The 22903-nt window shown below is 42.8% G+C and overlaps 1 protein-coding gene across 2 annotated transcripts in view; it reads left to right on the top strand.

The window, feature by feature from the left end:
• Positions 1-17370, top strand: part of arhgap5 (Rho GTPase activating protein 5) — an 81200-nt gene extending 63830 nt beyond the window's left edge. For both annotated transcript variants that reach the window (XM_038781236.1, XM_038781243.1), the window contains exons 5-7: positions 9692-9823; positions 14237-14342; positions 15314-17370. In XM_038781236.1, the coding sequence (XP_038637164.1) occupies positions 9692-9823; positions 14237-14342; positions 15314-15629 (554 nt within the window). In that variant the 3' untranslated portion in view covers positions 15630-17370. The remainder of the gene's footprint in view (positions 1-9691; positions 9824-14236; positions 14343-15313) is intronic.
• Positions 17371-22903: the final 5533 nt, after the last annotated feature.

Genomic DNA, 22903 nt, shown 5'->3' with positions numbered 1-22903 from the left:
TGATGGCACCTGTCATTCTCGCCGGCACTCCACAAGCCTGGTAGTGGTGGCAGCCCTGAGGATGTGGGGACAGTGGAGGCAGCACATGGGGTTAGAGGGTGGGTTGGGGTGGGCGCTGATAACCACCAGTTCGCTCCGGGCGGGGTGGGGGGGGCGCGGCTGGGGGGGTGTTTCAGAAGTGGCAGCGGGCAGGGATTGAGAGATTTGGGAATCTCTTTACTGATGAGAGTTTTCCGAGCGTGGAGGAGTTGGCGTTGCCAGGGGAATGGGTTCCGGTATCTGCAGGTGATGGATTTTATGCGGAGGCAGGTTTCGACCTTCCCGCATTTGCCTCCCAAGGGGCTACAGCATAAGGTGGTGTCGTGAACAGGAGTAGGAGAGGGGAAGGTCTCTGAGATCTATAAGGAGCTGATGGATTGGAAGGGAGCCCCAATCGGGGAGGTGAAGAGAAAGTGGGAAGAAGAGCTGGGTGGGGAGTTGGAGGCCGGGTTATGGGAGGAGGCCCTGAGGAGAGTTAATGCATCTTTGTTGTGTGCCAGGCTCAGCCTAATATAGTTTTAGGTGGTCCATAGGGCGCACATGACTGGCCCGGATGAGCAGGTTCTTTGAGGAGGTGGTGGAGGATAGATGTGAACCATGACCATATGTTCTGGGCATGTCGAGACTGAGGGGTTTCTGGCAGAGGTTTGCTGTCGTCATGTCCGAGGTCTTACAAGTGAGGGCGGTTCCGAGTCCAGAAGTGGCGATTTTGCGGTGTGGCTGAAGACCTCACCCCAGGGGGTAAGAGAGACGGATGTCCTGGTCTTTGCCTCCTTGGTGGCCCAGAGACTGATCTTGCGAGGGTGGAGGGACTCGGAGCCCCCGAAGTTGGGGGTGTGGGTTAGCGACATGGCGGGGTTTCTCAGACTGGAGAATATAAAATTTGCCTTGTGGGGTGCGTTGCAGGGGTTTGCTTGGAGGTGGCAGCCATTCATCGATTTCTTCGAAAAAAAATCAGCTGTTAGCAGAGGGGAGGGGTGAAGGGTAGGCATGGGAGAGATGAGTAAGGATAGGAGAACCAACGAAGAGGTGGTTGGGGAAGGTGACATTTTTGTGTCAGCCATGTTGGCTGAGGTGGGGGGGGATTGTTACTTATGTTTTGTTCCTGTTGAAATTTGATATGTGAAATTGTTAAAATTATGAATGCCTCAATAAAATATTTTCTAAAACAATCATCTTTATTAGTGTCATAAGTAGGCTTATATTAACTGCAATTAAGTTACTATGAAAATTCCCTCGTCATCACACTCCGGCGCCTGTTCGGGTACACTTAGGGAGAATTCACAATGTCCAGTTCACCTAACAAGCAAGTCTTTTGGGACTTGTGGGAGGAAACTGGAGCCCCAATGTCCTGGCAGATCCTGATCTGGTGACCTTCCCAGTTACAGTTCTTTGTTCGCCTTGCCCAGCGCAGGGTTCTTTCACGGTCTTGGTACCGGTGCCATTTAGAGATTACCGCCCTCTGCTGTTTCCTGGCTCTGGGCTTTGAGCGAAGTGACAGGTGGGCTCTGTCTATTTCTGGTGGATTGGTGAAGCTATCCCTTCCCACCAAATTGCCCAGTATTTGGGCTCATAGTTCATGGAGTTCCTACCTTTGACCCCCACTGGCAGGCCCACAATGCCCGATCAGTTTTCCTAGTTCTTGATCTTTCCCTTCAGACTACCCTGCATTGCGACCAACCTTGATATTTCTTTTTCCAAGGCTGCGATCTGGTCGCCCTTCTGTTGAGGCATTCTCTATCTCTTGTATGGTGCTTTCTTGATCTTCCTGTCGCCTCCCCGCCTTGTCTGGGGCCACCTGCATGGTCGCCAGAGCTTTCACGACAGCACCCCTGACTGCAGCCTGGATATCGGTTTTTGTCTCCTCTCTATGTTCTCTTGAGAGAAACATCCTCCACCCACCCCCTGGTGTGGGGGTACTCCTGTGCAACGGGTCGGTCCTTCTCACCCTAGCGAGGCCCGTGTTTCGTTGCCTTGTGCATCTGCTGGCTCAGCCATTTGCTTCTCCTGGCTTTTTCCACCTCCTGTTTTTACATGGCCTCTGGAGTGGCTGTTCGGCATTTCCCTTTGCGTTGCTGTTGGTTGAGTTGCGGGGATATTTTTTCCTTCGTATTAGCGGGCTATTTCGGGTGGAAGAACCTATTTCTGAGTTCATAGGAAGAGAGCCACCTGATGTGTGACTTGTCAGCACATTCCTGCCACCGGAAGTCATGCTACCCATTTTGAGTGCATTCTGAGACTGTGCTTTTGTTCTACTGTGGTCGAAAAGTAGGGAGCCTTCCTGAATAGAGCTACCGGCCATTTCCACTTTCCGAGTTCCCTGGCCTTATCTAACACTGCCATACCACCTATTTCTCCTCCCCCCTCCCCCTTACTGCTGACATTCAATTTTCTTTGAAGAAGTCGATGAACGGCTGCCATCTCTGGGCGATCCCCTGAGTTGATCCTCTCAAGGCAAACTTGATTTTCCCCAAATATTGCCAGTTCTGGACTGAGTTACCCTCCCTTCCAGGACTTCTGACATAACATCCACAAATCCCTGCCAGAATTCCCTCAACTTCGGACTAGCCGGGCGACCTCCACACTGCCCACATCTATCCTCCACCTCCTCAAAGAACCCGCTCATCCGGGCTACCATCATGTGGGCCCTGTGGGCCACTTTGAACTGGATCAGACTAAGTCTGGCACAGGACGAAGATGAATTGACTCTCTTCAAGGATTTTTCCCACTTTTCCATTTCTAGCTCCCTTCCCAGCTCCTCTTACCACTTCCGCTTCACCTCCCTGATCGGGGCCCACTACCCACTTCCTGACCATCGATATGTTGGCCGCCCAGTAATAATTAATAAAGCTCGGGAGGGCCAGGCCCCCCCCCCCTCTCTGCGACCCCGCTTCAGGAGTGCCCATTTCCACCTTAGCATAGTTACTGTACATGCGTCACGAAGAGTTCTGACACTGTATTCAGCAAAGACACGAGTTGTTCTGTGGAAGTTTGTGCAGTTATTTTCATTTATTTAACACATTATTTGAGTTTGTAGAAAATTGTGCAGCTAGCTGGGCTGTAGTGTAAATACTCTGAATAAAATTAATGCTAAAATTTAGCAACAGCCTATTACAACTCCCTTGGCTGCTAAGGAAGGCCAATAATTTAGATGTAAAGCTCAATGTTAGTGAGGATGGTGATGGTGTGATTATTATTGCTAATTTCATGAATCTACTGTGCGTATTATTAGGAAAAGTCGAGACAAGATAAAGATCAGTAGCCAAAATATAAATCCTTCAACTGCCTTGAAATTACAACACCTGTGCAGACAAAAAGAATGGAACACTTAATTTGAAGATCAATCACAATGCTGAATTCCTTTGAGTACAGCTGTAATTCGGGAGAAAGCAAGGAGCCTTTTTGAGAAGATGAATTTAAAGAAGGGTGATGCAGCCTCAAATTAATATTTTAAAGCAAGTTCAGACTCATTAGAACATTTCAAGAGGAGGGCAAAATTAAATAGCCTGAAGTTGACTGGTGAGGGAGCAAGTGGTGATTCAAGTACCACAGGTGCATATCTGCAACTTTAAAGGCTATTATTGAGAAGAGAAGTTGTTTATCCTGTCAAGTCTTCAATGTTGACAAGGCAGATCTCTTAAAAACATTCCAGAATAGAACTTTCATTTCTGTAGAAGAAGCGTATGCCCTTGTGAAAAATAGGTTATCGTTTCTTCTCTGAGCTCAAAGCTGAGGGAGCTATTAGCTTGAAACCTGTACTTGTGTAGCACAATGAAAATCCAATGGCTCCAAAGGGATACGTAAAAGCTTTGCTTATTGTTCTATGGCATTCTAACAAAGCATGGATAAGCATGAAGACTTTTGAAGATTCATTTACTTCTTCTGCCTTGCTGTTGAAAATGATTGCAAATTGAAGGATATTTTATCCCGAGCATTGTTTTTAACAAATCTTTTTTATTCAGGCACAAGTAAAATTATACAAGGTTATAAATAATCAATACACACTGCCCCTCCCCCCTTCCCCTTTTGCTAACACCACAATCCTCCTTAAAGAAGTCAATGAACCACGTCCACCTCTGAGCGAGCCCATCAACCAAACCCCTCAGGATGAACTTGACCTTCTCCAGCCTCAGGAATTCTGCCAGGTGGTTCACCCACACACCCACATTCGGAATCCCTTCATCCAAGCAAAATCCGTCTCCAGGTTATCAGGGAGGCAAAGGCTAAGACATCGGCCTCTCTCACCGCCTGGATTCGCGGATCTTCCAACATCCTAAATATCGCTACCTCTAGACTTGGGGCCACCTTTACCCCTAACACCTCGGAAATTGCATCCGCAAACTCCTGCCAGAACCCCTTTAGCTTCAGACATGCCCAAAACACGTGGAAATGATTCGCAGACCTCACCCCTCACCACCCACACCTGCCCTCTCCTCCCTCAAAGAACCTACCCATCTGCGCAGCCGTCATATTTAACCTGTAAATTACTTTAAACTAAATATGGCTTAGCCTCGCACACGACGAGGGGGCATTCATCCTCTGCAGTGGCTCCTCCCATGTCCCGGTCTCCACCTCCCCACCCAGCTCCTCCTCCCACTTCAGCTTTATTTCCCCCACTCGGGCTCCTTCCCAATCCATCAGCTCCTTGTGGACCTCGGACACCTACCCTCCCCTATCTCCTCCTTCAACAACACCTTGTCTTGTAAACCCAAGGATGGCAACCTGGGAAAGAACGGCAGCTCTCTCCTCACAAATTAATGGACCGCAAATACCTGAAACCATTCCCACATGGCAGCTCATGCTCCTCCTCCAGGTTCTCTAATTTCGCAAAACTGAACCCCACAAACAGGTCCCCGAATCGCTCAATCTCTGCCTGCTGCCATCCCCAAAACCCCACCCTTGCAAACCTCTGATTATCACAGATCGGTGCCCAAAGCGAGGCACCCTCCAGTCTCAAATGCTGCCTCCACTGTCCCCATACCCTCGAGGCCGTCACCACCACTGGGCACATGGAGTACCTGGCCAGCAAGAACGTTCCCTGATGTGATGCCACCGCCATACCGACCCCTCCCTCATTACCCATTTCCACAACCTTAGCCAGGGCCTCCCTCCTCTGCTGGCTGAACTTGGCATTTAAAAGGTCCACCAGCTGCTCCGTTGACCACTGAACAGGCAGAACAGGCCTTTGCCCTCCACCTGTGGTGCACCACGAAGACTGTCCTGCTCCAAAAGCTCACTTCTTCTGAACCCACTCCTAATTTGTGGATCCATCCACAAGCCGCACCAGAGAAGTTGCACCTTCACCTGGCACTCCGACACCTCTTTCCATCCAAACTTTTCACCTCTCGGATGGGGAAAGGACCGAAAATACCACCTTGAGCAGGAGCTACAAAATGTGCGTCCTCTCACTCCATGGCCGCCACCGGAGGTCTCCCTCGAACATTATTGCTTATAGACAATGCCCTGGTCATCCCATAAACGGAATTGATTTGTCGAATAACATCACGTCGAATATCTCCCAAAGAAGATTACGGCTATAATCCAGCCTATAGATCAAGATGCCATCGCTACATTCGAGGCTTATTATCAAAGCAAGACATTAACCCAACTGATTGGTGAAACCGACCGAGAGGATAAGCGAGGGGTTTGAGCGTTTTAACAAAATTCCAACACCTATGCCATTAAGTTAATTGGGATGAAGTGCAACAATGAAATGCAGTTTGGCGCTAGATTTGTCCAGAATGTGTGCATGATTTTCATGGGTTTATCCCCAGTAAAAGTGCAGTTGATATTAATTAAATTGTTGACCTTTCAAACAATGTGGGTTTTGATTAAGTTGATGCTTGGAGGGCAGCACGGTGGCCTAGTGGTTAGCACAGCTGCCTCACGGCGCTGAGGTCCAAGGTTCGATCCCGGCTCTGGGTCACTGTCCGTGTGGAGTTTGCACATTCTCCCTGTGTCTGCGTGGGTTTCACCCCCACAACCCAAAGATGTGCAGGATAGGTAGATTGGCCACGCTAAATTGCCCCTTAATTGGAAAAAATAATTGGGTAAACTAAATTTATAAAAAAAAAAGTTGATGCTTGGAGGAGTTCTTGAAATCTCAGAATTATGATCTGATGGAGTTGGAGAAGATGTGAATGCACGTTTGTGGGAGGATGATAAAGATAATTAAGAAACAGAAGCAACTCATCAAATGACAGAAGAAATTAAAGTAATTGAGTTTAGCTTATGAAGTTTTAAGATATGGACCACATGGCAAACCACAGTCCCAGTGATGTGGATAGATCCATTTAATGTTACAGAGCACTACTTTTATGGGCAAAAGTTTGCTAAAGAGACCAGGATGGACTAGTTTTTCAGGTAAAGTCACCTATTAACAAGCCCCAGAGACTCTCTATCAGCACCTCCAGTTACCGCTACTAAGTCAGACTCACTTCAGTAATCTTCAGCCTCCACCCATATTGTACTTTATTTTTATTAGCATTTAGTGTTTATAATATTTTATTATTGGTGTGGTTGTATTTACTAATATGTCAAAACTCTATTTCTGTATTGATTCAAAAAATTGCAGGCCTGGAACTTAACCCGTTCTTATTCCTGCTTTCATACGAGAAAATGACTGTTATTTATCATGTCCTTTTTTGGGGACAGAATATGAGTGCTGAACGAGGGAATGCTGTATAATAATTAGGGGCTGCAGCTAAAATTTTTGCCATGTGTAGGTGAACATTAATTATTTATTGTAAATGTTATACCTGAATGTAAACTTAGTACATTAAAACAAAGCAAGGCTTCAACCTGATGGCAGGTCTCTGGTGTAAACAAATAATCCATTTGATCTCTGGGCATGTGTGTTGCTGGAACTGACGCAGTGAATCATTAAGAGCTTGAGAATTCCTGGCCAAAATTTATTCCTCAACTGACAACTTGAAAATAGATTCAGTGACCTATGATCATGTTGCTCTTTGTGGTCCCTTTCTCTGTGCAAATGACTGTTCTGATCCTTGACCAGATCAGTCTTTGGTAAGATTCGACTAAGGACCAAAAACAGGGTATCCTTCCCCCAATGACCACAGCATGGAACCACCAACTTCCAGCTGCATTTTTTTCTTAAAGTCTGCTTCCTGAAGCCCTTCACTTGTATGGAGCCTGTTTCTCTACTCTCCTTTTCCTTAATATTTCTGTCCCCTGCCTCTGTCTCCTATGTGAGACTCCTTTTGAGACGTCTCTCTATTCCTTCTCCATTTTTGGAAACTCTCCCTGTCTCTTGTCTGGGATCTTAGTCTTTCACCATGCCTTGTGCCACATTTTCGTACCACTTTCCTTTCTTTCCCCTAATGCACATGCGTTCTTGGTCTGTCTTGGTCCCAGAGAACTTGGAGATGCGGCACTACGCATGTGCAGCCCACTTCTAACCTACCCATGTGCAGAAAGTCTGAGATCCTTTGGGAATTGAAGTTCCTGGACCCCCCCCCCCCCCCCCCCCCCCCAGCAAAGTATAGTTTTATAACATGACCTACACATCAACCACAGCCATGCTTCAAAAATGATTATCTTACCTGTGAGGCACTTTAGGGCACCCTAAGGATTTGAAAGGTGCCACATAAAAACAACCTATTCTTTCATGTAGATCTTAATGGATGAAACTTAATTCTGCTATTTTGAATTCAGTGGTTATATACTGAAAGTAGAATCATAGAAATTCCCGACACAGAAGGCAGCCATTTGGCCCATCATGCCTGTGCCAGAAAACTATCTGGCATAATCTCACTTTTTAGCTCTTAGTCTTAGCACACTTCAAGTGCATGTACAAACATTATTCATATGCAATAAGGCTTTCTGTTTCTACCATTTGTGAAGCAGGAAGTTCCAGATCAGCAGTACCTGTGGTTTCTCCTCAAATTCCTTCTGATCCTTTAACCAATTACTTTAAATCTATGTCTCCTGGTTATTGACCTCTTCACTAAGGGAAATCGATCCTTCCTGCCCATTCCATATGGGGCCCTTGTAATTATCTGCACATCCATTAAATCTCGTATCGACTATTCTGTTCCAAACCCAGCCCATTCAATCTTGCCTTGTAGCTGAAATTTCTATAGGATAAAGGATTTTGATTGCAGAAGCCCCTTTCATGCTGTCCCAAAGTGTTTTGCAACCACTTGAATACCTTTTTGTTCAAAAATGTAATAATTATTGTCATATAGAAAATACAGCAGCCAATTTGTTCATAGTAAGATCCCACAAATAGCAATCAGATAATGACCAAGTGAATCTGTTTGTTGGTTGAGGGATGATAGTATATAGTAGCATTGGAGGCAGTCCAAAGGATATTCACCAGACCAATTCCTGGGATGGGAAGGTTGTCCTATCAAGAAAGACTATCTGGGTCTGTATTCCGTGAAGTTTAGAAAAGTGAGGGGTGTCTGTATTTAAACATATAAGATCCTGAGGGAGCTTGACACGGTAGATGGTGAGATGTTTTCACTAGTGGGAGAGTCTTGAACAAGAAGATATAGCTACAAAATAAAGGACCGGTCATTTAAACTGAGGTGCATAGAAATTTCTTCTTGCAGGTGGTGGAATTCTCTGCTCCGGAGGGGTATGGAAGCTGGATCATTATAAGTATTTAAAATAGAGGTGGATAAATATTTCATGGATCGAGGAATAGATGGCTGTGGGGAAATGGCACAGAAAAGGAGCTGAGGCTGGCATAGATCAGCCATGATCGTATTGAATGGCAAGGCAGGCTTGACAGATCTGGTGGCTTTCTCCTCTTGTGTTGTGTGATAGATATCTGCTAGAGTACTAGGAGAAACTTGCCTACTCCTCTTCAAATAATATCTTGGAAATATTTACATCAACCTGAGAGCCCTGCTGGTGAGATGTGGCAATGTCTCATTTGGAAGATCGTATTTCTTTGACAGTCTTTATTGTTAGGGGAGTATGAACCTCCAAATGAAAATCCCTCTATCATTTTTAGAGATTTCCTCCTTCATGTTGGTTGAAGCTTGAAGCTAAGGTATGCTACAGGTGGTTCTGCCAATGTGAGAACAAAAATTTGGCATGATTTTATAAAAAGAAATGGTTTAATCTGTTCACATTTACAGCTTAGAGCTATGTTCATAGCCATGGTAATTGAATTAGTGACCTGGTGACTTTATTGGCCAGATGGTGATATATATTTTTGAATTAAACTGAATGGCCAAGTAAATCATAATTAAAAGCTTTCATATATTTCTTTGTTCATTAACTTGGACACATTTGTTGAAAAAATACAATTGGGTGTGAGAACCTTGGAGCATCGTCATTTGCCTTTCTGCTGTCAATAGAGTTCCTTAAAATTTTCTACATATTTTGTTCAAAATTGCTCATACACCACTTAATTACATCTTCCTCAATTAGTAGTTTCTCAGGAAAAAATGATGAGAAGACAAAAACTTTTCCTTTATCAAAGGACCAATTCATTTAAAGGTTTTTTTCATTGTATTTCAGATTTTGTAGAGCTATAAAGAAGTTGGTTGATATAATGCTTATGGCACTAAAGATAAATTTTGCACATGGCTGTTTGCATTTATGTCCCCCATGTAAGGCACCTTTTGTATAATAAAATCACTCCTATCTATATTTGTTACTTCATTCTGTCTTTCAGATCACAACATTGATCTTGTGGCAATGGATGTGACTGTCAATGCAGTGGCAGGAGCTCTTAAGGCTTTCTTTTCTGATCTACCTGATCCACTTATTCCCTACAATCTACATTCAGAGCTATTGGACGCAGCTAGTAAGTAACATGAGTTTTGATTATCCTTTTAAGTATATGCTGCAGAGTTATCAAAGAAGTTCAGCTGTTGGTTACTGAGAAGTTCAGTACTGATATTTACGATTCATGAGATTTCAAACAATGATTTTGAAGATCAATGCTATATTTAATCAAATATAATGAAAGTTTATTTTGAACATTGATCATAGTATACTGTTGCTGAGTACCTGTTCAAACCCATCACATAGGTTTATTTGTGTGCATCCCCCCCCCCCCCCCCCCCCCCCCCCAATGTTTGTGTCCACTTTGTAACAATTGAGGAAGTACAAGAGTTGACTACTCATGATTATTTTTTCCAATGTTGGAAAATGTGCCAGCCAGAAATGTAACCCAATTTTGATTGCACGGGTATGGTAGAATAATTATTGGCATAGAGTACTAAATATTTCTGATGTTAAAATGGCAGTACCTGATATTGGCCTTGATATCAGCTTCAACATTAATGTAATTTTAAAAACTTTGGTCCTTTCTGTTTGCATTTTTTAAAGTTCGTATACTGGATCCACTTTGTTATGGAAATGGTAGGGACAAAGAAAAGGAATTAGAAACTTATTTCAATTCCTTTCAAAGGCAAATCTTAAAGAATTAAACTGACAGTTTTGAGTCCTCTGCTTTTTTTAACATTTTGAGTACCCAATTATTTTTGTTTCCAATTGAGGGGCAATTTAGTGTGGCCAATCCACCTAACCTGCACATCTTTGGGTTGTGGGGGTGAAACCCACGCAGGCATGGGGAGAATGTGCAAACTCCACACAGACAGTGACCCAGGGCCTGGATTCAAACCCAGGTCCTCAGTGGGACTGCTAACCACTCTGCCACATGCCGTCCAGCCCTCTGCTTTGTTAATATGCGGTAACAGGTCAATTTTTCAACATATTTGTAATAAATATTCTGCAGTTGAAAATCTAAAGAAGTTGAGTGGCAACTAGTTTGCCATATGGATCTGAGCTGGGCCCTCAACCTTTTGCATTTTACGAGTATCAAAGTGTTTAATAGGGTGCACTTGGAGATGATGCTTCCAACGGTAATGGTGTTCAAAATTAAGGGTTATGCATGAGCAATAGCCACTAATAAATGTAAGAAATTCAGGTGACTTTTTTTTGTCATACTGAGAGAGAAAAGAATAGAAGATTATGTTGACAGTGAGATGAAGAAGGATGGGTAGAGAATTGTGTGGTTTGCAGACAAATTGCCTGTTTCTGTTGCCCTTTTTTAAAATGGGTAAATTAATTTTATTATACTTCTATTCAATTTTCTGAATGAAAAGTGAACTTGCTGATTTTCAGTAATTGGATTTGTAAGCATTGGCCTGCACAAGTTAGTTTTGCATGGTTTTTCTGTTTCACTTGGCATAGCTGCGATTTAACCTGAATATTGCCAGCATTTTCTGTTTCTTACTATACAGTTACAGTTTGACGCATTATTAAGCTAAACAGGTCTGCAAATAAACACGTAAATAGATCCTTCCATTATCCTCAAACTGTTTGCTTGTCTTTGCCCTCCTGTGCTTCAGCAACAGAAGTGAAATATATTTGAAAGCCATGTCAGTTTTGAGGAAAAGAGTTTGATAATATATACATTAATTTCTAAGCATATGGTCATTCTGTACTTAAATTGTTGATCAACGGGGAGATTTTCTTACCATGACACAGATCAGGTGAGGGGACACAGATGTAAGATTTGGGGCAAGCGATGTAAAGGCAAATGTGAAGGGATTTTTCAAACCGAGTTGAAATCGCAGATTTTAGTTTGCATTCGTACCCAAAATACTCTGTCGCCTCCTAAAAGTTGTGCAGGTTTTAATCCTGTAGTGCAGAGAGAATAAACCTTCAAATCAAAGTTTTTAATCCTCCTTGTATTTTGAACATGGCCTTGACAAGCCTTTCCGGTTACCCGCCCCGCCCCGCTCACTGTCTCCTTTCCCCAGCTTGCCATCTCCTTCTCTCTTTCTCCTCTTTCCTCTCCCCCCAACTCAAACTTGCCGCCTCCCTGCTGCCGTCCTGGCCTCCGCCTGATGTCCTCCCACTTTTTTCCTACCTGCTGCTGCTCCCTCCTCCTCCCAGGCTCCCTGACCCCTTCCATTGATATTTGCGCCTTTGGGCATAAAAAGAACTGAAATGTCCTAAAGGAGTGCATGTAAGGGACATCGGCGAGGGAGAATCGGGGATTGAGTGAAAGCAACTGGACAAACTAGATAATTTGAAGTTAAAAGAAATACTATGCAATAGATAAGAACATGTATTCCCAAAGTGCGACAGTGAATGGGGAAGCTTCAGACAGGGAGCCAGTTTTGTTTCTTCTCTATAAATGACATCCAAGATGGAATATCAAGCCAGTTCAGACTCTGCGGATAACTGACTGGTCTACAGAGCCATTACTAAAGCAACAGATTTAACTTTCAGGAAGAACTAACTAACCTCTATATCCCTTGAATGTAAATAAAAGCATCAATATATAGCGAATGGAATTCAACATAGAGAAATGTAACATTATGCTAATCAGCGATACAAATGCATGATTTCCCCCCTCCCTCCTTGAAGTTATGAAAGAATGCTGTTACTTATTGGGAATCCACAGTGGAATGTACAAAATCAATAAGCAGCTTTCAAGGCATCCAAAATGTTTGGGATTGTGAAAGGGAACTTCCATCACGTTTAAACTACGGTAAAGGGCACCAGACATTGGTTAGGATGGCATAGCTGCTTGGGACCCATATACTGTTTATAAAAAAAAAAAAATACCCTCATTGTGAATGTTCTACTTTGAAGCTTATTTTGTTACAAACGATTATTCCCAGTTGGTCACGTTGCTAGGATGGCACAGTTCCAGAGCCAAAGAAAAACCTGCAGGTTGATGTGCCTTTGTAATTATTGGATGAACACTTAAATATTTCTAAGTAGTACACGAAGCCCAAAGGTGACCAAGCTCAAAGAGTTCATAATCAAAAGTTCCAACTGTGTACACCCCAGTGTGCTTCCTTTTGCTAATTCCTTTTTCTCTGGAGCAACTAAGGACTAAACCACCTTCCACAAACTTTAACTCCCATGGCTACCAAGGATTCATTTAAGGAAAACCTGTTGAACTTTTTCAATTGATGTGACTGAACTCATTGTGAACTTTGCGTGAAAAGATTTCCTGGTTGGAAGACCATAGAGGGAAATCTCACCAAGTATCACAGAATTGACATGCTGCTGATGCCAATGTCCTAGGGTTATAATGTCCGTGTGATTTTTCTCCGATTCACAATCTTCAACTCCACTTCCTGGGTTATCCGCATAACCCTTGATTCCCTTACTGATTAAAAATCTGTCTATCTCAGCCTTGAGCATACTAATGACCCAGCCTCAACAGCCCTCTGCAGTAAAGAATTCCACAGATTCACTGCCCTCCGAGAAAGATGTGTAGGTTTGGTGGATCGCCTTGCTAAATAATAATAATTGCCCCTTAAAATGGGATTCTCCGGCCGTACCCGTCCGATGATCGGAAATTCTCGCCCGAAGTCAATGGACCGTTACATGGTCCACTTCCCGCCCATGGCAATCTTGCGGTGGGTGGGCAGAAGAATCCAGCCCCTAGTGTCCAAAAGTTACATGGGGTTACGGGAATCGGACGCGCGAGGGATCCTGGGTGGGATGCTCTTTCAGAGGGTCAGTGCAGACTTGATGGGCCCAATGGCCCTCTTCTGCACTATAGTGATTGTATGATTCTATGAGAAGAAATTCCTCCTCATCTCTGTTTTAAATGTGCGACCCCTTACTCTGAGACTGCTCTGTGATCCTAAACTCTGCCACGATGGCAAACAATCTCTCGGCATCTATCCTGCCAAGTTCTCTGAGAATCCTCTATGTCTCAATAAGGTCACCTCTCATTCTTCTAAATTCCAGCGAGTATTGGCTCAAATCTTTCCTCATAAGAAAGTCCCTCCATACCAGTGGTGAACCAGTGGACCTTCTTTGGACTGCCTCCAATGCCAGTATATCTTTCCTTGGATAAGGGATCAAATCTGTTCACACTATTCCGATGTGGTCTAACTAGTGCTTTCTCTAGTTTTAGCAAGACTTCCCTATTTTCATACTCTCATTCCTTTGAATAAAAAAGGTCAACATTCCATTTGCCTTTCCTATTACCTGCTGAACTTGCATGCTAGCTTTTTGTGAGGAATCTCAAACCTCGACTTTCTACAGAGTGTTTCTATTTAAATGATACTCAGCTGCTTTATTGTTCCTTTCAAGTGTATAACTTCACATAACTTCGCTTTAGTTATTGAAGAATAGTTATGCAGTAACTATACTGGTAAGATAATTTGGCCAAAGTGTTTGCCAGAATAAATTGGCATGGGATAAAGCACTAAAATGGTGTATTTTTGTCTTGCAGGACTGATGGATAGGACGGAAAAGCTAAATGCTCTTAAGGAATTGTTGAAGAAATTTCCTGCAGTAAACTATGAAGTTTTAAAATACATTATTACCCATTTAAACAGGTAGGTTAAAAATTTAATCTGGTCACTGAAAGACTGAAATCATAAGGGCCATGTTCTGTTTAAGATGTGGGATAGAAACCATATACACTTCGGACGCAGTTCTCCCAAAAGACTTCTAAGTTCATTTGTGGCGGGTTATTCAGGGAGTTTTCTGTCTGCGAGTTCCCCACCGCAATTCACTAACACTTCGTCACTTTTGTGGGCCCTGGGACGTGGAATCAGTTTGGATGGAACTAAGAAATAGCAAGAGTCAGAAAACATTGGTGGGAGTTGTTCATTGGGCAACAAACAGCAATGATAATATAAATCACAGTATAAATTGGGAAATTAGAGGTGTGTGTAACAAGGGTAATTAATACAGTAATCATGGGGGATTTAAATTTACATATAGAGTGGATAAACCTAATTAGTACTAATGTTGTGGAGGATGAATTATTGGAATGTATGCACGATTATTTTTCAGAGCAGGACGTTGAGAAACCAACCAGGTCCGTGTGGAGTTTGCACATTCTCCCCGTGTCTGCGTGGGTTTCACCCCCACAACCCAAAGATGTGCAGGATTGGTAGATTGGCCACTCTAAATTGCCCCTTAATTGGAAAAAATAATTGGGTACTCTAAATTTATTTATTTTTTTAAAAGAAAAGAGAAACCAACCAGGGAATGGGCTATTTTAGATCTAGTATTGTGTAATGAAAAAGGGCTGTCCTTTAGGAAAGAGTGACCATAATATGATAGAGTTTTACAAAGTTTTGTCCTTTATTTTCTGGTCGGTAGTAAACCTTCAATTCTGTGATTGCTGTGTTTTACAAAATGATGGCCATTGAAATTTAGTCACCTGCACTAGAAGCAAGTCAGAACAGGAAATCTGAGGCTGAATTTCCCCGATTAATGTTTAATGTTAACAATGATGACATTTGTAATTAAAAACAGACCTGATATTTTTCTTCTGTTGTGTTCTGTATTGTTGCAGGGTTAGTCAGCAGAGCAAAACAAATCGTATGATAGCAGATAATCTTGCCATTTGTTTTTGGCCTACCTTCTTGAGACCAGATGGCCTTACCAATGCTGCACTGAATCAGTCTGCAATTGAAACCTTTATTCAGCAATACCAGTTCCTTTTTCACAATGGGGAAATTGCAGAAACATTCACCCCTCCTGAGGAGCCTTGTACAGGTCAGTTGGTAGAACCATTATTACCACTGCCATCATTACCGCCACCGCCGCCGCCACCACCATCTCAACAGTTCCAAACACAAATGCAGACAGATCAACTTGATATCATGTGAGCAAAATAAGAGCAGATGTCATTACTGGAAGCACTAAACTGGGTATCTGAAAACCCAGTTGCTGGAGTTTTGAAGACCTAAAAAGGTTATGCATTTGTGAACTATAATAGCAGCATTGCTTTACGATCAGTCTAGTATTCCTTTCCTCACTTTCCAAAGGAGACAGTTGTAAGTGTGGATTAAAATTGCTGTGTACAAAACAAGCTGGCTGCAATAAACACATTCCACTTGCTGCATGAAAGAAAAGCAATCTTGACAGTTTCTGTAGATTTTTTTTGTGGTTGTTTTCTTCACAAACTTTTCGACAGTTGTGAATAACAGAGTTTATGTATACACTAAATTGTACAAAATGAAGTCAAATATATTTCTCAGCCAACAATATAATATAAAAAAAATTCCAACTGTTTGACTGGATTTGACCTTTTATTTGTGCTGTTTTGGGAGTCATTGTGTTTGTGTCCTTATATGTGTGGGTGGGTAGATGGACGTGCTGTCATCAGCAGCCTCCCAACATTTGCACTGCTTCTGAAAATGTAGTTTTAAGAAAAATTGCCAGGTGTACTGTAAGAGACTTGATGTCTACTGCACCTTTTGTTTACTGTAATAGAACTGTGGTGATTCTTTTGTTATGGGAAGAATCCACTTATTTTAATGACCAACAGCACAATAAGGATCCGTTCAGGAGAAAAGACTGAACTTAAAATTACCGCCATTTTATCCTATATGTCTTTGCATTTGTTTCATTTAAAGGATGAAATGTAGAATTTTATAGAATCCTTAATCGTTGGAAAATAATGCATGTGTTTAATTCCTGGTTGGTCATGTACTTTATCCTACTGCATTTTTAGAAATAATTTTCCTCTTTGGGAAGAAAGGGGAAAATATTGGGTGTATAGAAAGTCATTTTTCATATGAGATTGTAAATCTTTCCATAATCTTCAATTATATGGCTTTCACATGTTGTGTTTGCAATAAAGATAGTGTATTAAATAGCTATATGTACTCCTTGTTTCTGTTAACTCATTTTAATGTGACCCTAACAATTAACCTGTTATGAATTAAATATTGCTGACATAGCAATAAATATTTTTTGGGTATTGGCAATTGCACACAACAATTTATGTATAATTTTGTAAAGCTTGTATTCCTGTTACTTTCTGTGGTATTTTGTACTAAAATTTATTTAGATTATTATTTTATCTCGCATTGTTCAAATTACATGTATGTAAGATCATCTTGTTTTTAAAAAAAACTTTCTTTTCAAATCGGTACCCAGTTTGCTGTAAAATGATTCTGCTTTAAGTAGAGGTTTAGTTAATTTGAGTAAGTGCTGTAAGTTTTCCAGAAAGTTAATGTAAAAACAAATTGGCGCGCTGAATGAGATGTAGTCAGTACTTGGTGGGGAAGCTGGCTTTATGAATAGCATCAATTCTACTTTAGTTCTTGAACAGTTAAACATTCGCAGCTATTTGAAGATATTGTCAGAACACTATTCTTTACAGAGAATTGTTAATCATTTGGTACACATTCTGCAGCTAGTATATGTTTTGTGTAGGTTTGGGTGCTAGTTAATTATGAAAACAACTCATCTGCTCAGTGTTGTTATTTGCCTCAGTGGGCCTGATATGAAACTCCTAAGATTTTGACATATCTACAATGTATTATAGTAAATAAATCATTTGAGAAGCAAATCTTAAGAGTTTGTACTCCACTTTACTTAATAAAATCCTTTTTCTATGAACTGCAGCAATGCTGAAAACATTTTTTGCACACTCTGCAACATTCTTTATAAAACATTGAAATAATACATTTTATGTTTTGTATAATACTGGTGGCTATTTCAATTGCTTACTCAAAATAAATGTCCTTGTTTTTTCTATATCGGTACGTCAATTGCTAGTTGATATCTCTACTGTGAAACTCATGGTTCACCTTGCTAATTTAGAAGAGTTGGAATCGTGTTTGAACCTCTGTGCGAACTGTTGACCATTATTGTTCATAGAATCCTTACAATGCAGAAGGAAGCCATTCAGCCCATTGAGTCTGCACTGACCCTCCAAAAGAGCATTCTACCTCTGCCCACTCCCCTCTCTATCCTCACCTAACCAGCACATCTTTGGACTTTGGGAGGAAGCCCACGCACATATAGGGAGAACGTGCAAACCACACAGTCACCCAAGGCTGGAATTGAACCTGTGAGACAGCAGTGCTAATGACTGTGCCACCAGTATGACTTGGATGCAGGGTTTAGAACAAGGACAGTTGACTATAACAAAAACTGAAGTTTAATTTAATTTTTAAATGCTCATTTTAAGATTCTAAAATATGCAGTATCAAATAATACAAGAAACCGTTTCTTCTGAGTAGCGCTTATAATTTTATTGCCTACAGGATAGATAGGTTAACTGAACTCCATGCCACTGTTATCTCTAGACTTCACTTTCCAGCACACTCCTGGTTGACCTCTGGCGTTCTACCCTCTGCAACCTTGAGGTCATCCAAAATTGGTGGTGCCATTTGTAATAAATTTCTGAAAGCACATTAATTGACAAGCATTCCGTGTGATGAAGAGTCTTCTGAAACAGTTATGTTCTGAACTAAGTATAACTTTATATTCCAAAATACCTTCTTAGGACACAGTAAAGTCCCATTCACTCATTACCCGTGTTTGCTGACTACATGCTGGTTAAGCAATGCCTCGATTACAAAGTTCCCAACCTTGTTTTCAAATCCCACCATGGCCTCACTCCTCCCTTTTTCCAAACTCCTCCAGCCCCATTGGAGGAAGGGAGGAATGGAAAGAAAAGCAAGCCCTGGTAGGGTGAAGACAGGAGAAATTAAGTGGCAAAAGGGATGACGGTACAAGACAAAAATGGCTGGTAGAAGTGAACTGACGTTTTACATAGAATTAGTATTTGGGCCATGAACAATGAAAAGTGAGGAAGTAAAAGGACATCTGTGTTTGTAGTGGGAAGGTGCCTTGGAAAGGGGAGATGATTGAGGAGTTGACCCTGTCTAAATGTTGCTGATAGGTGACACAATCCTCTGAGATCACTGGTCTTCAATTCTGGCCTCTTGAGCATTCTTGATTTTAACAGCTCCATTATTGATTACCATTCCTCCGTCAAAGCCCTAAACTCTGGAATTCCCTTCTCAAGCCTCCCTCTTTTTACCTCGTTTAAGACATTCCTTTGACACTACTTTGACCAAACTTTTGGTCATCTGGCTCAGTGATAAAAATTTGTTTGATAACTCTTCTGTGATGTCTCTAGGCATTTTTACTGTGGCATTGTATACAAAATATTTGTTGAAAACAAGTTACAGCAGTAATTGGAGGTGTTGCAGATTAATTTAACAATATAATATTTAACTACAACTGTCTGCCTATACAATAAATTTGTGGTGCCATGTGTGCATTTCTGATAGCACATTAATTGTAAGCATTCAGTGTGGAGAAGGATCTTTCACTTGAACAATATTTATTCAGTTATGTTAGGAATGTGAGAAGTTGAAGACATTAACAGTGAATTTGAGATGAAAATTAAAAGAACAGGCAAGTAGCAGGACTAGCAAGCATCTCAAGGGGTAATGAGCTGTTGAGTTGCCCAGTAACAAGATGAACAAGAATCTCGAGACATTGAGGTGCTAATGGCCATTTCAGAAACATTGTTACCAGAGATCAGTGTGGCTAAAGAAATAATTTCTAAAGGCAAGGAATTTGAGAGAGATATACAGCTGAATCCACAGAGGGGAAACTCAAAGCGCGAAAACAGTATAAGTGCTAGCGCACTCAATGGAGAGAGGGTAGTTTTCCATCCAACTGTCAGGCAGGCCAATTCCCTCTGATCCAAGCCACTCAGGCCTGTCCTATCTAATATTCAGAGGTACGACATATTTCAGATATTCTCCTAGAAAACACAGTTTCATGCCTTCGCTGAATCACAGTAAAGAAGTCTTACAACACCAGGTTAAAGTCCAACAGGTTTGTTTGGAATCACTAGCTTTCGGAGTGCAACCCCTTGGCCAGATGATTCTTCGCTGAATCAGGAAGAGATGGCTTCCCAGGCAAGTTCACCTAAGCAGTATGTGGTAGCTATTAACTGGATGTTGCTTGGGAAAAGGGGTGTCTCAGTGAGTTCAGGGAAAATGGATATATGTAGTAAAAATAATCTTTATTGTCACAAGTAGGCTTGCATTAATGCTGCAATGGGAACAAGAGGTAAACAGATAAAATGGTGTTTAGTTATTCATATAAAGTGTCAGGGTATATTAGTCTTTTGATGTGTTTTTTTTTCTTTTACTTAATAAATATTCTTTATTAATTGTTTGAACAACGACTGGACTGGTTCCTCACTGAGTGTACATGGTTCATTGCATCATTCCAAAGCAAAATACACCACTTAAGATCCAGTGTTTCAAGTTACCCTTTGGGATTTTGAGACACTCTTGCAGGGTCCCTGAAAGTTAAATAGTTACGTTCTGAACTAAGCATAATTTAATATTCCAAAATAGCTGCTTGATCTTTGAGGCAGTTGCATGTACAGAAACTGGAATTATGCTTGAGAAAAATGGAATTGAAAATATTTGTTATGGTGCTGCATTACAGCAGTGAGTACACTGCAAAAAGTTTAAAAATACAAGGTGCTGTTACTCTCCCTCTGCTTCTATATTAACATGGATATAGCATTGGTTAGTCTGGATAAATGAGTCTTTCTTGGGTTGGCAAGCTGTGGCAAGTGCAGTGCCACAGGGATCAGTACTGGCGCCTAAACTATTTACACGTCCCTATCCAGAGAGATTGCAGGACTCAGTGCTACAGTGGCTAAATCGCTAAAAGGCTAGTATGCAGAATACAGCAAATGATTCAGAAAGCAAATAGAATGTTGACATTTATTGCAAGGGGAATGGAATATAAAAGTAAGTAAATATTGCTGTACCTCTACGGGGCCTTGGTGAGACCACATCATGAGTACTGTGTATAGTTGATTTTAAATGTATTTTATTCCTAACATATGAAAAGTTACAACATATAAATTATTTGGGGAATAGTAGTTTCACCCAGGCGGCGAAGCCTGGTCCAAGCTCCAAACCACTCGAGTACCTGAGGTATTTCCACTACTCTGTCGGACACCTTTTCTGTGACCAGGAAGATGATCACTTCTGGTGTTCTCTCACCGGATGGAGTCGTATTCGCATTCAACAGGCACCTGATGTTCAATGTTAGCTGCCTGCCCTTGACAAATCCCGTCTGGTTTTCCGCAAGTACCTCTGGTACGCAGTTCTCCAGCTGCCTAGCCAGGGATTTTGTCAGGACTTTCGCATCTACATTGTGCGGCGAGATGGGTCCAGGACCTTTTGTCCTTTTAGGGTATCAGCAATATTGAGGCTTGTGCCAGTGTTGGTTGCAGGGATCCCTTTACCAGTGAGTCTGCGAACATCTGCCAGTGCCGGTCCAAATGTTTTGTAAAAGTCCGCTGGGAATCCATCTGGCCCTGGCGCCTTCCCTCCTGCATGGAGTCAATACACTCCATGGCTTTCCCCAGTTCAAATAGTGTTTCCAGGCCTCATCATCTATTGTCCCCCAAGACTGGCATGTCCAGTCTGTCGAGGAACTGCTGCATCCCCAAGTCACGTCGGGTGGGGGGGTCAGAGTTGTACAGTAGAAGGCATTGAAGTCCTCATTGACCCTTTCTGGTGTGGCAACTAGCCTTCTGATGCTGTCCCTAACCTGGGCTATTACCCTCTTGGCTGCCTGCTTTTTCCACTGGTGTGCTAACAGGCGGCTGGCTTTGTCTCCATGCTTGTAGAAGGTCCCCTGTATCTGGCAGAGTTGGTGCACTGCTTTCCTCATGGAGAGCAGTCAAAGTCCATTTGTAGCTTTTCCCTCTTCATCAGTAGCTCTAAGGTTGGTGCCATGGAGTACCGCCGATCCACTTCCAGTCGTCCAGTTCTTGCCCAGCCACCCTCTCTCCCCTATCTCTGCACGCCTTGTACGCAATAATTTCTCCGCTAATCACTGCCTTCAACACCTCCCAGAACGATGAGGGTAAGATCTCCCCATTCTTGTTGGTAATGTACCTGTCTATGACCTGTGATATTGTTTCACAAAATGTCTTATTGGAAAGGAGGGTGTGTTCAGGTTCCGTGGAGGGGGTTGGGCCGGCCCATCTCCAACGTCACATCCATGTAGTGTGGAATGTGGTCGTAGATGTCAATTATGGAGTATTCTGTTCCTACTACTAGAGGCACCGACCGATTTCCCCACAACAAAGAAGTTGATCCTGGTGCAGACCTGGGAGAAGGTGAACTCCTGCTCCCCTGGGTTAGTGAACCTCTGTGGGACCACTGCCTCCATCTGTTCCATGAACATGGTGAGTTCCTTTGCCAGATTAGATTTTTTTGCCCTGATTTGGGGTTTGATCTGTCTGTCCGTGAGTCCTGTACACAGTTAAAGTATCTTCCCCAATCCATGATGAGTCGGTGTGTGTCTGTCAGGGATTTCTGCCATGGTCTTTTTCATGCATTCTCATTCGCCCCTACTGGAGGCACACACGTTAATATGGACCACTGGTGCCCCTTCCAGGACACTGCTGACCATGGTGTACCGTCCCACTTGGTCCATAACCATCCTTGTTGATGTTAATGCTGTCCTCTTGTTGACCAGTATGGCCACCCCACTAGCTCTCGTCCCATAGCACAAATGTGCGACCCAGCTCTTTCTTACCTGCAGTCGGTCCTTCTCCCTCAGGTGTGGCTCGTACAGGAGGACTAAGTCGGCTTTCATACTTTTGAGGTGGGAGCTGATGTGGGTGAACCCCTGCACTCCAGGGTTTCCCTTTGTTGGGGACCCTCCAAAGTGTCTGCTTACAGTGCCTTTGTGTTCCTTGCTGTTATGTGCGATCTGTTGCAGCCAGCCTCGAGCCGCCCCCCCCCCCCCCCCCCCACTTGTTCCTCTGCTATCCCCTTGACCTGGTCTCCCTCCCTTCTACCGCTCTTCTCCACCTGCAAATATTACCACCCCCAGTCCTACCATCCTGCCCCCTGTCGCCAGGTTCCATCTCCCGGTTACAACCGGATGCCGTTTGGCATCATCTCAGCATCGGAGGTGTTCCACCGAATAATGGAGCAAATGATGGAGGTCATCAAAGGGGTTCGTGTATGTAGACAACATCATCGTCTGGTCTACCACCCCACAGGAGCCCATTGATCACCTCCAACGCGTCGTCCGGAGAATCCATGAGCATGGCCTCCGCCTCAACAGAGTCAAATGCTCC

The sequence above is a fragment of the Scyliorhinus canicula genome, chromosome 2, assembly GCF_902713615.1.
Source record: "Scyliorhinus canicula chromosome 2, sScyCan1.1, whole genome shotgun sequence".
NCBI classification, from domain to species: Eukaryota; Metazoa; Chordata; class Chondrichthyes; order Carcharhiniformes; family Scyliorhinidae; genus Scyliorhinus; species Scyliorhinus canicula.
The sequence above is the reverse complement of the archived record's forward strand: the minus strand, read 5'-3'. Positions and strand labels throughout refer to the sequence as shown.